We start from the raw sequence: 16,573 nt of genomic DNA on the forward strand, positions 1-16,573 counted from the left end.
GCAGGAGCCTCTGTTCTCAAATGAGTTAATATTCTGCTTCAATGCATGTTTTGTTCAATGGCATGCTGTTAGACTATGTATTGATAATTGCGTAAACCCACACTGATGTGAAAATCATGAGATAGATAGTGAACATGTGCATGCCTGTATTTGAGTGTGTTTTTGGGTGCTAGTGAGGTCACATGTACTCATATATATATACACAGCGTTTGGGCACGCCTCCTCATTCAAGGGTTTTACTTAATGTTTTACTAATTTCTATATTGTAGAATAATAGTGAAGACATCAAAACTATGAAATAACACATATGGAATCATATAGTAACCAAAAAAAGTGTTAAACAACCCCAAAAATATGTTATAATTGAGATTCTTCAAAATAGCCACCGTTTGCCTTGATGACAGCTTTGCACTCTTGGGTTAGGGTTACCTGGAATGCATTTCAATTAACAGGTGTGCCTTGTTAAAAGTTAATTTGTTGAATTTCTTTCCTTCTTAATGCGTTCGAGCCAATCAATTGTGTTTTGACAAGGTAGGGGTGGGTATACAGAAGATAGCCCTATTTGGTAAAAGACCAAGTCCATATTATGGCAAGAACAGCTCAAATAAGCAAAGAGAATTGACAGTCCATCATTACTTTTAGATATGAAGGTCAGTCAATCCGGAACATTTCAAGAACTTTTAAAGCTTCTTCAAGTGCAGTTCCAAAAACCATCAAGCGCTATGATGAAACTGGCTCTCATGAGGACCGCCACAGGAAAGGAAGACCCAGAGTTACCTCTACTACAGAGGATAAGTTCATTAGAGTTAACTGCACCTCAGATTGCAGCCCAAATAAATGTTTCACAGAGTTCAAGTAACAGACATCTCAACATCAACTGTTCAGAGAAGACTGCGTGAATCAGGCCTTCATGCAGGGGCGGAAATCCCGGGGGGGGACGGGGGGGACACGACCCCCCCATCCTGGGAAAAATATGATTTGTCCCCCCCAATATATCACTGAAACATAACTATGTAATTTAAATAATATTAATAATACGCAATGAAAGCAATTGTGCTGATTATAGACACTTAATAGCGCGTTTTTAAGTTTCAAAAGATTGCGACACCCCCACCCTTTGCCTCACAATGGTTTGATCCATTGCCAGTTCCTTAGCTTGCTCCGTAACAGAGAGGCCGGATCTACTGTCTGAAAGGCACTCAATGAACGTAACTGACGTTAAGTTAATCCAGTCAATCGCGCACACACTAGCTGAATATGCAGAGCTAGCGCGCAAATATTAACTATTAAGCTAGCTAGTACTTATTCCATTTATGTGGCCTCGTCAAAGATGGAATCTTTGCTATCGTCAATTTATTCCGAGATCAGCATGCAGATGATGTAAGTTAGTGCTTCAAAGTCCCTGTGATAAGGTTAGCGATAAACTGAAATACAAACTGAACAGAACTACACTCTCTTCTAATTTAGCTTTTGCAACGAGACCATTAAATATATTTAAGACAATGGTCTTAAATATATTTAATGCTCTCGTTGCAAAAGCTAAATTGTCGCAAGGGAATTTTTATTTATTTTATTTCAACTTTATTTAACCCGGGTAGCAAAGATTATAGCAAACACCACTGAAACGGAATTGGTGCTCGCTAGCTTTGCAAATTCAGCTATTGTTGGAAGCCAGCCAATATGAAACAAACTATTAAAATTACAAAAGGTTGCAGCATATGTTGTGTAAATGGTGAACTCATACAGCTGTTAACTCTTGTCATTTTAATCCATTTCACATTTGCTAGCTACCTTTTAGATCGAAGTCCATATAGAATGATAGCAGATAAGATGATAGAAGCCCATCTCCTACTGTAAATAACCTACACACTGTGTGTGTGTGTAGCCAGCCAGCCAGCCAGGTAGAAAAATCGCAGAAAAATAAGAGACGGACATCAGAGTATTTTTCAGTACACCAAAACGCAAAGTAAGAACCCTAGTAGCCTAATATCTCAAAGACTAGTTGATAAAATGTTCATAAGAAAGAAATGAAATTCTAATGGAAATGTTTCACAATGATGTCATTGGGCAGAGCAGGCAACAGATGGCACACAGACAGCAGAGTTGGGGACAGATATGCAGGGACAGACTGGCAGAGACAGGGAGTCTCAGGTAAGTTTGAGTCTTTGTTTGGCAACATTATGAAAGGTTCTAATTTGTTTTAACTTGTAAAATAGGGACATAATTGGAAAATGCCATAGATACCCCCACTCTCAACTTAAACTGGTGACTGAACTAAGATTTGTTTAAGGCAATGGTATTGCTGTTTTGATTAATTGTGTAGTTTTGGGTACCGGTAGTTAGGAGTACAGAATGAAATTCTGAACATCATGGCCAATACAGTCATTCAAGGCATTGCAGCTGAGATTAGGTCTCTTCCGATTGTACAATTTTCAGTAATTGTTGATGGTACTCAAGATGTCTCTGGTGCTGAACAGGAGAGTGTCTGCCTGCGTTATGTTGACCATGACCTTGTCCCTCACGAGGAGTTTATTGGGCTATACAGGGTGTCGGAGACAACAGGCGAGGGCATTGCGAAAGTGGCAACTGATGTGTTGTTGAGGCTCAATTTGCCCATGTCTGGCTTACGTGGGCAGAGTTACGATGGTGCCTCAAACATGGCAGGAAAATACACAGGTGCACAGGCAATTGTGAGGAGTCAGCAGCCATTAGCCCTCTATGTGCATCGTGGAGCACACTGTGTAATCTGATTACACAGGCTGGCTGCACAGCCTCCCCACTGATCCGGGATTCCCTTTCTTGGGTCCATCAGTTCGGTGTCCTCTATGGCCAGTCAGGAAAGTTTAAGAGCATGTTTAAATCAATTGCCACGTCCAAAGATACAAATCTGACCACCCTGAAACCCCCATGTCCAACGAGGTGGACTGTGCGGAATACTGCTATTAGAGCTGTGCTAGGGCAGTATGAGCGGGTACTAAGCAGCCTAGAGGAGATGGCAAAAACTGCATCCAAGACAGCTTCAACTGCCAGTGGCTTATTCGAGCACTTCAGCAAAGGCAAGACTGTGTTGGGCCTCACACTTGCCTCTGCTGTTCTTGGAGAGCTTGAATGTCTAAACATTTCACTGCAGAAGAAAACTCAGACTGTCTCTGGTATGCAGGCTGCAGTCGAGTGTGTGCGGTCATCTCTTAGGGGCAAGAGAAATGACGAAAGCTACCTTGCACTGTATGAGAAAGCAACAACATTGATTGACTCTATTGAATCCATTGAGACACACTCAAGACGATTTGCTGGCAAAGCAGTGGATCACTATAGGGCAGAATTTTTTTAAGTGTTGGATGGTGTGGAGGTTCAGTTTGGCGACCGTTCTGACCAGGACAGTCTAAACGTCCTGCAAAAGTTGGAAAGAGCGCTTCTCACGGGGGAGTTGGATGAGTCTCTAGATCAGTACCCAGAGCTGAACATAGATTCTCTTTCAGTGCAGATCCCTCTCTTTTGCAACAAATACCCCTGTAGCAGCAGTGGAGAGGCAGCAGAGGTCCTCAGGAGGCTTTAGTACATGACAGTACACTTACTAATTATTTATTTCATGTTATTTTATTTAGAATTGCATACTTTGTGTGACATACTTGTCCATAGCTGCTGTTTGAAGAGTTGAGACACAGACTGAAGGATATTTTGGTTGATTTATTTGGGTTATTCATTGAAGTAGTTATTTTGCTTTTAGGACTGTACTTATTTTTAGCTTTTTGTTCTTGTAAAGCTATTGTAGTAGACTCAGGCCAGTGGCACATATTTAATGACTTTATAAATGTATCAGAAAATGTAAAATGAAAAGGTCAATTCAATACGGAGAACAACTTTGTGATGTTACTCAATGGAGATTATTTTAGACGAGATCACACCATGTTCATTGTATTTACGAAAACTGCACCCATACAGTGTACAGTACCATTGCCACCTACTGGCCTTTCTTGGTATTGCTGGTTGTAAATACAAATACCTGCAGACATACTGGACCGATAAGGAACACTGCTATAACTATTATTAGTAGTAGTATTATGATGATTTAAACATTTGAACAAGTTGGGACAACCCTTCTGTTAACTACTGTACCTATCAATTATCCAGTAGTAGTAATTATGGTTCCTCAATATACATTTAACATATTACAACGTAGGCTATGTGTTACAGCACTACTTTTGGTGTCCCCCTCAGGAATTGCTCTTGAGAAAATTTTATGTAATTGTCCCCTCCAAAGTTGATGTCAGATTTTCGCCCCTGCCTTCATGGTCAAATTGCTGCAAAGAAACCACTACTAAAGGACACCAATAATAAGAAGGGACTTGCTTGGGCCAAGAAACACGAGCAATGGACATTAGACCGGTGGGAACGTGTCTTTTGCTCTGATGAGTCCAAATTTGAGATTTTTGGTTACATCTGCCGCGTCTTTGTGAGACGCAGAGTATGTGAACGGATGATCTCCGCATGTGTGGTTCCCACTACGAAGCATGGAGGAGGAGGTGTGTTGGTGTGGGGGTGCTTTGCTTGTGACACTGTCTGTGATTTATTATTAATTCAAGGCACACTTAACCAGCATGGCTATCACAGCATTCTGCAGTGATACGCCATCCCATCTGGTTTGCACTTAGTGGGACTATCATTTGTTTTTCACGGAGTGCTGCCTCAGATGACCCCGGCCTCCACAATCCCCCAACCTCAACCCAATTGAGATGATTTGGGATGAGTTGAACAGCAGAGTGAAGGGAAAGCAGCCAACAAGTGCTCAGCATATGTGGGAACTCCTTCAAGACTATTGGAAAAACATTCCAGGTGAAGCTGGTTGAGAGAATGCCAAGATTGTGCAACGCTGTCATCAAGGCAAAGGGTGGCTACTTTGAAGAATCTAAAATATATATTGATTTGTTTAGCACTTTTTTGGTTAATACATGATTCCATATGTGTTATTTCATAGTTTTAATGTCTTCACTACTGTTCTACAATGTAGAAAATAGTGCAAATTAAGAAACACCCTTGACTGAGTAGTTGTGTCCAAACTTTTGACTGGTAGTGTACACACACACACACACACACACACACACACACACACACACACACACACACACACACACACACACACACACACACACACACACACACACACACACACACACACACACACACGTAGTAGAATTACTTACGCTTCATTGGGCTCGTGTGTTGGTGACTGCCCTGTAGAGAACAAGAAAACAGGAGAGTGTGAAAATGGAGCAATATGCGATTGCCTTTTATCAAGCCACCATGGAGTATTTATCAAGCCACATCAGACGCTATCCCATTTCACTTTTGGTATTACAATCATAGGTCAAGGCCAAAGGCTGAGGATTCAGAAAGGGCTTTAGTGTCACTGAGGGAAGTTAACACCCAGTTTGTGTTTCTGGTCTTGGTTTACCTCCATAAATCATCAGTTTGTGTTTCTGGTCTTGGTTTACCTCCATAAATCATCAGTTTGTGTTTTTGGCCTTGGTTTACCTCCATAAATCATCAGTTTGTGTTTCTGGCCTTGGTTCACCTCCATAAATCATCAGTTTGTGTTTCTGGTCTTGGTTTACCTCCATAAATCATCAGTTTGTGTTTTTGGCCTTGGTTTACCTCCATACATCATCAGTTTGTGTTTTTGGCCTTGGTTTACCTCCATAAATCACCAGTTTGTGTTTCTGGCCTTGGTTTACCTCCATAAATCATCAGTTTGTGTTTCTGGCCTTGGTTTACCTCCATAAATCATCAGTTTGTGTTTCTGGCCTTGGTTTACCTCCATAAATCATCAGTTTGTGTTTCTGGCCTTGGTTTACCTCCATAAATCATCAGTTTGTGTTTCTGGCCTTGGTTAACCTCCATAAATCATCAGTATGTGTTTCTGGCCTTGGTTCACCTCCATAAATCATCAGTATGTGTTTCTGGCCTTGGTTAACCTCCATAAATCATCAGTATGTGTTTCTGGCCTTGTTTCACCTCCATAAATCATCAGTATGTGTTTCTGGCCTTGGTTCACCTCCATAAATCATCAGTTTGTGTTTCTGGCCTTGGTTTACCTCCATAAATCATCAGTTTGTGACAAGGGAGTGTAGCTAGTAGTTGATGTTCAACAATGCCGAGCATCTAAAAATCGGTGATTTCAATTATGACTCTTGTAATTACAAGTCTACAACATGACCCAAAGCATCATGATATAGCATAATACACCACTATATGTCCTGGGAGAAACGTGAATGATAAATTGCTAGTGGCATGAGTTTAGAAATAAAAATCCCACTGGTGACATAACAGACCTTCTCCCTCTGAGGAAATACCAACTTCTGTTTTCAATAGCAGCCTTGGTAAAACATTCACTTACTAAAAGCACTAACATTATTGTACTGAGATGACTATGCGTGGGGGAAGCTAGCGCTACAGTTTTAGCCGGCTATTGCACTAAAACTGTCAGCGGCGTGGGTCTTTAAAAAGGAGTTTATCTAGAATCACATAAAAGCAGTTGAAAACATTTGGAGAGCAAAAACACTGGGGAAACTGTTTCTGTGCTCGGCTAGATTTAGGAATGGTCGTTTTTACGTTGGGGAGGTGGGAGAGTTATACTAGTGCTCTTCAATAAATCTTAGCACAGTGTCAGGAGTATGAGGTTGTACATAGGTTGTACACTTTGACTAGTGTCGCTCCAGTTCATTTAGATCAATGGCATTGCCACATAATAACCCTCCAAAATAGCTGGCCAGAAGAGGAATAAGGCTATAATCGCTACTTGGGTGAATTAATGGATTGTGACTTATGAGTAGTGAACAGAAAGTCCAATTACCAAAAACGTGCAGTTTACCTTGTCCAGGAGTAGCTATGAATGCTGGGTTTATTTATTGAGTAAGTGAGTGGTTTCTGAAACCATGTATCCCACAGGTAGGTTTAACAACCATCTCTGTATCGCTCTCCTTTTTAGCCCTGCCCTCTCGCTCTTTCTGTTAAAGGGTGAGAGGGAAAGAAAGACAGACACAGGGGCAAAAGAAAAAGTGAAAGAACAAGAGAAAGAAGGTGACACAAAGCCCACAAGCCCAACCACTCAACCTCTCCTTACCCAGCTTCACGTAGAGCACGCCGGTGCCAGAGATCACCTTGACCGGGTTGGAGGCCACGCACTGGTAGTAGCCTGTGTCCGTGGTGTCCAGGTCCGTGATGCGCAGCTTGGAGCCCGCATCGGTTTTGCGGATGGAGATGCGCCCTTGCTCCTGGACCACGGGAGCGTCATTCTTCAGCCAGCGGATGGTGGGCCGTGGATTTCCCGTCACCTTGCAGTGCAGCGTGGCCGCCTGGCCCTGCACGATGGTGATGTTGTTCACCGGCTCCTGGAACTCCAGGAAGTAACCTAGGAGAGAGGTCACTGGTTAGGTTGAAGGTTAGGGGTTAGAGGGCTAGGATAAATATCAATGAGGGATGGAATGTTGGGGTGAAGACCTCTACGTTCTCTTGTCCTGGTTGGTCTTTGGTCAAAGTTTTTATGCACTTCTCACACTGTTGTGCTGACTCGAACCGTACTCTGCTGGCTTGGATGTTTTGTATTTGTATTCACTTTACCGTATAGTTCCAGTAACTATGGTGGATATGTAACTAACCAGGCCAGTGCGGTACAGCTCGGCATGGCTCACTAGTGTGAAAAGAGGCCTATTATAGAAATGAGGCAACATACAGAACTATGTTGAATCAAAAGGAAAGAATTCCAACATAATATTCTGAAGCTCCAAGGCCTGTCCTGTTCTTTACTGCAGTGTTGCAGAGAAAAACACCCATTCCCCTCTACTGATATAACTTATTAGGTGGACACATGATCTCAACGGCTACAATAAGGAACACGCTAGTGGAAGCCTTAATGAGTGAGGGGCTGATCCTTTTCTTTTCATCCAAGTTTGTGTCCCAAATGGCAAACTATTTCCCTACATAGTGCACTACTTTTGATCAGAGATCTATGGGCCCGGGTCAAAAGTAGTGCACTATTTAGGGAATAGGGTGCAATTTGGGACACAGCGCCAGTTTCCTGTCTGGAAGAGAGGAGAGTTAGAGCCAAACAATCGTGCTCCCCCACCTCCTCCCACTTCCTGTTCAATGGAGGTTGAGTACTTCCTGCATCCCTCTTTCTCTCTCTCTCATTCTCTCTTCATCCCTCCTTCCCCCCAGATGCCTATTTTTAGAACACAAGGCCCGCACTGAGAGGAATATATCTATATGCCAACAGTGCCTAATTTATCATAACCATTACAGATAACAAATCCTAATTGCTAAATTGCCGCATATATATACAGTCAATAAAAAAGCAAGCGTCATCTAAGATTGATTTATTGAAACCGTAATATGAACTGGTTATATCACGGAACACAATCTTCAAAAAGGTAGTAACCTCAACAGTAACCTCAGCAGTGGCGGCTTGTAGAAGCCTATGGCTGTGCAATGGCATAGCCTTGTTTTGTTCATTTAGCAGACAAGACGCTCCTATTTCCCGAGCTCTTATCATAGTCAAGACACATATATTTTATAGTACTTTTTAAAAAAAATTTTTTTATCATGAGGTAATATAACAGAATAAAATACAACAGAATATTTTTCCAAATTATAAAAAAAAAAAAGAGGCCAGTGCAAAATGATGCGCATCTCATTCCTAGAACAGTTATTCTCAAAGAGAGATCATTTGAAAAAGAAATCTGGGTTACAAACCAAAATCAGTCTACTTTTCAATATACAGATTGAGTTCATTCTGCCTGTTCTTTCGGATTTTCAAAATGGATGTACAATTCCACACTGAGCATTGCATGGTGATGAATTACAGCCAAAACATCTATTTGGTGGGTAGGCATATGCTTAATAATTCTGATGAAAATACACTCTGTCTTTATCAAATTCATGTTTTTGCATATTTTCAGTGTGGAACGTGTCTATGTTTAGGGGAGTTATAGCCTAGTCTAACCAATTCTAAATGGCACTAGGAGTTTGCAAAGTAGTTTAAGCGGAAAATAGACCGGACGCAATTATTTGAAAACTGCAGCTCGTTGTTGGAAAACATATTTTCCTACTTCAAATCAACCAGTCCATTTTGAATTTGTGATAAAACAGTCGTCATTTGAAAGAGGAACGTAGCTCGTGTATCTCATGAGTTAGATAGGCCTACAGAGATAAACACCTTTTAAAAACCTAACGGGAGCATCCAGTCTGCACGTGGTGTGTGCCCTACAAACACAGATGTACAACTGGAACGCTAGAGTCAAAGTAAACGAACGTGGTCTTCAAGACAACATTTCACTTGCCCGTTCGGGCAGTCACAAAGCATATTCTACCACAAAGTATAAAATGGATCTCTGACTAAAGATTATGTTTAATTTGAACCTTTATTTAACTCGGCAAGTCAGTAGAGAACAAATTCTTATTTACAATGACGGCCTACCCCGGACGATGCTGGGCCAATTGTGCGCCGCCCTATGGGACTCCCAATCACAGCCGGATGTGACTCAACCTGGATTCGAACCAGGGACGGCAGTGACGCCTCTTGCACTGAGATGCAGTGCCTTAGACCGCTACGCCAGGCAGGAGTTGACGTCCATTACAGTACTCCATTACTTATGCCCATCCCTACGCGCAAACTTGTGGCGGTCGCCACATCTGGTTTACGTAACACTGACTCTTCAACAAAACAAACATGTCACTTCCTCGCGACAGAGATTGAAGGAGTAGGGTGGGAGAGGGAAGGAGGGAGGGAGACCTCTTCTCCCCTCTGCTGCTCACAAGGAGGTGAGAGGAGATGAGGTGAGGAATACCGCAGGCAATGAACTCTCTCTTGAAATAGAGGGCCCGGGAGGAAGGAATGGACAGAGTGAGCATGAGAGAAAGCAGGAGAAAGAGTGAGAGAAAGAGGGAGAAAGAGAGAGAGAGAGAAAGAGGGAGAATGAGAGAGAATAAAGAGAAGGAGAGAATAAAGAGAAAGGGAGGACAGAAGAGAGCATAAAGAGAAGGAGAATAAAGAGAAGGAGAATAAAAAGAAGGAGAATAAAGAGAGAATAAAGAGAAAGGGAGAGAGAGAAAGAGAATAGAGAAAGACCCTTCAGTTTCTCTGCATTCCGATCGGCGCTACCCACTACAAATAACCGATGCCATTGGATAAGAGACCCAGACCGAGCCCACACTGCACAGTCATGTGATCCTGCCCTGTCGCCAGGTAACCGATGTTAACAAACATTGTCCAGGGTCAACACTCTGGTCAAGACCGGTAGACCACTGAACCATAGAAATAGCCAACAGAATATCTAAGTACTGAACTCTGTGTACCAAGGTTACAGATGCCTAGCCCCAGACCTGCATGTGATTTAGCCAACTGCTTTCGCAGATTTGAGGTCCATTCCATTTCAACTCTGCAAGGGATATAACATCAATCATCACATTGGACATTTGAGTCAAAACCATTTCTGTTCACATACTGTATCCTATTCCCTAGATAATTTATTCCTTGCCCATAGGCTTCTGGTCAAAGGCGATGCATTATGTAGGGCAGTGTTTCCCAACTCCAGTCCTCCAGTAACCCCAACAGTACACATTATGTAGGGCAGTGTTTCCCAACTCCAGTCCTCCAGTAACCCCAACAGTACACATTATGTAGGGCAGTGTTTCCCAACTCCAGTCCTCCAGTAACCCCAACAGTACACATTATGTAGGGCAGTGTTTCCCAACTCCAGTCCTCCAGTAACCCCTACAGTACACATTATGTAGGGCAGTGTTTCCCAACTCCAGTCCTCCAGTAACCCCAACAGTACACATTATATAGGGCAGTGTTTCCCAACTCCAGTCCTCCTGTAACCCCAACAGTACACATTATGTAGGGCAGTGTTTCCCAACTCCAGTCCTCCAGTAACCCCTACAGTACACATTATGTAGGGCAGTGTTTCCCAACTCCAGTCCTCCAGTAACCCCTACAGTACACATTATGTAGGGCAGTGTTTCCCAACTCCAGTCCTCCAGTAACCCCAACAGTACACATTATGTAGGGATGGAGATGGAGAAAGGGGGATTGGAGGGAGGGGGAGAGAGGAGGGGGAGAGAGGAGGGGGAGAAGGTAGATGGAGATGGAGTGGGGGGTGAGAGAGGAGGGGGAGAAGGTAGATGAGGGGGGGTGAGAGAGGGGGAGATGGGAGAGGGGATGAGAGAGGGAGAGATGGAGGGGGGGTGAGAGAGGGGGAAATGGGATGAGAGAGGGAGAGACGGAGGGGAGATGAGAGAGGGGGAGATGGGAGAGGGGATGAGAGAGTGAGAGAGGGGGAGATGGGAGAGGGGATGAGAGAGGGAGAGATGGAGGGGGGTGAGAGAGGGGGAGATGGGAGAGGGGATGAGAGAGGGAGAGACGGAGGGGAGATGAGAGAGAATGTTGGCCAGGTTCTGACAGGCAATCATGTCTCAAATCTCTCATCAGACTGTCTATCTCTATGGTCTGGTCATGCTCTGTTAACACCCTGCATTGGGAGACTTACAATACACACACACACACACACACACACACACACACACACCTCTAAAGATAGTGACTTATTCTCTGATAATTACTGAACCATCTCTGATTTAACAGTTGATGACTTCCTGCTTTCTTATCCTTTTATCTGAGGATTTGCCTGTGTGCCATCTGTCCTATGATAAATCCTGTTGTCTTGGCCCAAACCTTGGTGAGGTGGCAAGCCTGCTCATGTAGGTTTGGTACATGCCTATGACCACATAAGCAATCAAGTACTTTGGTGGTTAACACAGTAGATCAGTTGTTACATACATGCTGTCACTGAATCGTACAGGACCTACTGTGAGTATGCACTCTGTAACCACTAACCTAATCTACTGTTCTACAGTAGTGAAATCCATGTACACACACACACACTTAGAGAAAATAACATATGACCTTCATAGAGCCCACCACTTGGGTATGCCTTCAAGTTGTATATTTTGTAATGCCATAACATTAGGTTGCCAAGCCACAACTAGCCATGCTAGCCTCCAACAGCCTTGATGGAAAGTAATGGACAATGTTAGCAGGCCAAGGAGAGTGCAAGGCAAAGCTCCACTCCAGCTATATTCCAAATGGAAAATAACCTCAAACATCCTCAAATAACCTCAATCACTTTGGTGTTTTTCCTTTCCTCCAGGCCAAAAGGTTGTTGGCGCCTGCACAACTGTCGATTCGAACAAATACACTTAAACAGTCTCGGAGTCGGTAGATATCTTGGATACTTGTCCTCAAGGCATCGGTTCAAAAGGCCGGTGATAGGATTTATCCATTTAAACGCCAACAAAGGTCAAGGGTGAAACCAATGGTGTGGGATGAGTCTCAAGCAGTTACAATATTCAGTGCATTATGCCTATAGGCATTTGATGTGTAATGTCTTCACGCATGGCAAATAAATCAGGAAGTGATGACTATCATCATCTTCACTATCAACTTATATCATTAACCAATAAAATTGTACAAGCAATAACCCAAGTTCAAAAGTGGTCTGGAAAGTTTTCCAACCTATTAATGCTACTATTCTCTAGAAAACATTTTACGTTATATTTTCTCCAAATTGATCTCAATATGTTGAGTTTTGGACAATTATTCCCCCATAATGCCGTTAGATAATATAGTAATACCATTACTTATTTATATATATATATATATATATATATATATATTTTAAATGTCCTCTTTCCTCAACTTACCCCATTAATATAGAGAGCACCCCCCTATCCACATCGACAGGACAGCAGTGGAGAAGGTGGAAAGTTTTAAGTTCCTCGGCGTACACATCACAGACAAACTGAAATTGTCCACCTACACAGACAGTGTGGTGAAGAACGGGCAACAGCGCCTCTTCAACCTCAGGATTCTAAAGAAATGTGGCTTGTCACCTAAAACCCTCACAAACTTTTACAGATGCACAATTGAGAGCATCCTGTTGGGCTGTAACCCCACCTGGTAAGGCAACTGCACCGCCCACAACCGCAAGGCTCTCTAGAGCAATGCATCACCGGGGGCAAACTACCTGCCCTCCAGGACACTTACAGCACCTGATGTCACAGGAAGGCCAAAAAGATCATCAAAGACAACAACCACAAGAGCCACTGCCCGTTCACCCCACTACCATTCAGAAGGCGAAGTCAGTACAGGTGCATCAAAGCTGGAACCGAGAGACTGAAAAACAGCTTCTATCTCAAGGCCATCAGACTGTTAAACAGCCATCACTAAACACAGAGAGGCTGCTGCCTACATACAGACTTGAAATCATTGGCCACTTTAATAACTGGATCACTAGTCACTTTAATAATGCCACTTTAATAATGTTCACATATCTTGTATTACTCATCTCATATGTATATACTGTATTTTATACCATCTATTGCATCTGGCCTATGCTGCTCTGTCATTGCTCATCCATATATTTCTATGTATATATTCATATTCCATTCCTTTTCTTAGATTTGTGTGTATTAGGTAGTTGTTGTGGAATTGTTAGATTACATGTTAGATATTACTGCACTGTCGGAGTAAAAAGCACAAGCATTTCGCTACACTCGCAATAACATCTGCTAACCATGTGTGTATGTGACCAATAAGATTTTGATTTGATTTGCTAATTGTAGTTCATTAGAGGGGCAACATAATGTCCTCTTCTCTCAATTGACCCCTTTACTGATTACAGTTCACTAGGAAGAGCCAGAGAATGCATGGTTGAATAGTGACACACAATTTTGTTGTACAACTTGTACATCCCATCCTCTGGCTCCACACACTACAACATCTGCCTGGAGTAGTTGTGGTCCGCCTCACAGAGAGCTTATGCAATGGAAAAATGGTGCTGAGGAGTGTGCCTATCCCCACCGCATGCAGCAGAGTACTCAGCATAGCGCAGAGCAATGATGTCACCATTTAGGGTTTAATTAAAGCTTCCTAGTCCAAATGGCATCCTATTCTCTACGTAGTGCACTTATTTTCACTATGTAAGGAATATGGTGCCATTTGGGACACATCCCTCCATTTGGAACACGCCCCCCCTGTTTTCTTCTGACAGCCCAGAGGAAGTGGAGGATCTCTGCAGCTGGCAGACAGAGCCAAATGGGTTTGACTGTTTGTGTGCAGTGGTGATTGGAGGACAGTAAACAACGTGTTGAGTGCTGACAGGCCATTGCACACTTCAACGACGCAGCGCCACTGGACGAGCCAAAGTACGCCGGAAACAAACGAAGGAGCTCATTAACAGGTGAAAATGACAGGAGGGTTTTAGTTTGGGATAAACACGTAACATGCTGCCTTTAGGCAAGAAGAGCCGAATACGTTTATTTGCTGGAAACACGGCCAAAGAACTTAAAGTACATTGGTATCGATGACTCGATGCTTTCTTTCCAATCCTCGGGCTAGAGTAATGAAATACATCTCCAGTTGCTACAGCCCGCATGCGCTTGTAACTGGGCCTGGTTCACTAAAATCCTCTGAGGATTCCATCATCAGTCCTGGTCAAAAGCCAAACTACTTTGTGTCCAGTGCCGGGGTTCTCGTGGCGACATGGTTGTATCAAATATCAAGGTTTGAGTGATTTACTTCTCCCCGAGAGATAGACGTAATGAAAAGCAGCTTCCTCCTAAAGCCCAGTGCTGCCACCCTGTCGGACCAGGCCAACGAAACCTCAGTCTTTTGGATCATGCCACAGCGGTGGTGTTGATGCTTCCAAAACACACAATGGCCGTCCCAAAGCATCGAATCCCACCCCATGTCCCCACCTATGACCCTCAAGTCTGTAATTCCCCTCTATCGCTGATATCACTGTATCCCATCTCCTTTCAACTACCCAAATTTACTGGGAAAAGAAACTGGCTGGGATTGACTTGGGCAAATTCAAACAACCACTGTTTGAGGACTTAACCTGGTCTGACAACCCATGTACCTTACTAATACAGACCAAAACATTCCCTTGCATCTGTCAAAGGAGAGGGAAACACTGAGATTAGGGAGCTTTGATTTCTCTCGAAAGTTCAATTTCTTTTAAATTGAATGAATTGTTCTGAATGTGAAGAGTAGACCCGCTCCTCTGAAAACTACTACTGTGTCCCAAGACCCTGGACCGATGGCCAACACAAAGCCTCCATGGTGCAGCATTTTCCCTCCGCTGGTATTAAAAAGACCACTCCCCCCCCCCCCAAAGAACCAAGTGGTAGCTTTTCTTGAAATGACATCCTGATTTATGCACGCAGTTGACTGGGGGGGGGGCGCCCTCAACGCACGTCAAACCCCCACCGCTCTCCACGACATAATTAGGCTGCACATGGAAGATAGAGATCTCTGCGTTTGGGAGGGGCTATGTAGTGTTTGATGTTCGTGCCAATATGGCGGTCGGTGGCTTCAAAGCCTCACATTTGCCAATACATAGCATCAGCAATCCAGGGTTTACACACATCATTGGTTTGGAAGGGCTATGTTGTGTTTGACGTTTGTACAGCCATTCGGGGGCGCTATTACAAAGTTTGTCCGGTGGTCATTAATTATCCTAATAACATAGGGCTGTGGGCTGATTTTCATTATGAATTTTGGAGTATGGTTTTGGGTGTAGAATGGCTGTAGAATGGCTGTGCTCCAGTTACTTCCCGTCCTTCATAACAGATCTAGGATCAGTTCTTGCAGCCCTAGTCTAACACATTCTGAACATCTCAGCCAATCTGGCCAGGAATCAGTTCTTATGTGGAACAAATGTACTGTATCAACATGACAGAATAGAGGGGGGGGGGGGGGGGGGCTCCGCTACACGCCTCCCCTCTAGGATCCAGATTAGAATGGGGATGGGGGGGATGGGGGGGGGACAAAGTGCTAAAGGGACTATCAGAACAAACGCTTTATTCCGACATAACGGCTTCCCTCGTCTGCAATCACCCAGAGTCATTGAGGCAGAGGAGGCTGGATGGAGGAGCCATAGTAGGATGTGTTCATGGAATGGAATGGAGTCCAACATGTGGTTGCCATGTGCTTGATGTGGTTGACTCCATTCCAGCCATTACAATGAGCCCGTCCTCCTATAGCTCCTCCCCAGCAGCCTCTTCTGAACTTAAGCATGGGATGAGATGAGCTGTGAAGGCCCTGCTGCAAAGGGATGGGAGCTCTGTTCAACTCCAAATGGCTTTCATTTTGCAGTTTCCCGTGCCGCCACGCTGACCTTCAACACGGGGGTCCCACAGGGGTGTGTGTTTAGTCCCCTCCTGTACTCCCTGTTCGCCCATGACTGCGTGGCCGCGCACGACTCCAAAACCATTATCAGGTTTGTTGACGGCACGACGGTGGTAGGCCTGATCACCGGCAACGATGAGACAGCCTACAGGGAGGAGGTCAGAGACCTGGCAGTGTGGTGCCGGGAAATTAACCTCTTCCTCAATGTCAGTAAGACCAAGGAACTGATCATGGACTACAGGACACGGGGAGGCGAGCACGCCTCCATCCACATCGACGGGGGTGCAGTGGAACGGGTCGAGAGCTTCAAGTTCCTCGATGTCCAAA

The 16,573-nt window shown here is 43.8% G+C and overlaps 1 protein-coding gene across 2 annotated transcripts in view; it reads right to left on the minus strand.

Annotated features, from left to right (window-relative positions):
• The window catches only part of ror2 (receptor tyrosine kinase-like orphan receptor 2), a 133,272-nt gene that overhangs the window by 27,181 nt on the left and 89,518 nt on the right, over positions 1 to 16,573 (minus strand). For both annotated transcript variants that reach the window (XM_014145451.3, XM_014145441.3), the window contains exons 3-4: positions 7,121 to 7,408; positions 5,202 to 5,232 (exon numbers count right to left, since the gene is read on the minus strand). In XM_014145451.3, the coding sequence (XP_014000926.1) occupies positions 5,202 to 5,232; positions 7,121 to 7,408 (319 nt within the window). The remainder of the gene's footprint in view (positions 1 to 5,201; positions 5,233 to 7,120; positions 7,409 to 16,573) is intronic.

Source organism: Salmo salar, chromosome 01, assembly GCF_965601325.2.
Source record: "Salmo salar chromosome 01, fSalSal1, whole genome shotgun sequence".
Classification (NCBI taxonomy): Eukaryota; Metazoa; Chordata; class Actinopteri; order Salmoniformes; family Salmonidae; genus Salmo; species Salmo salar.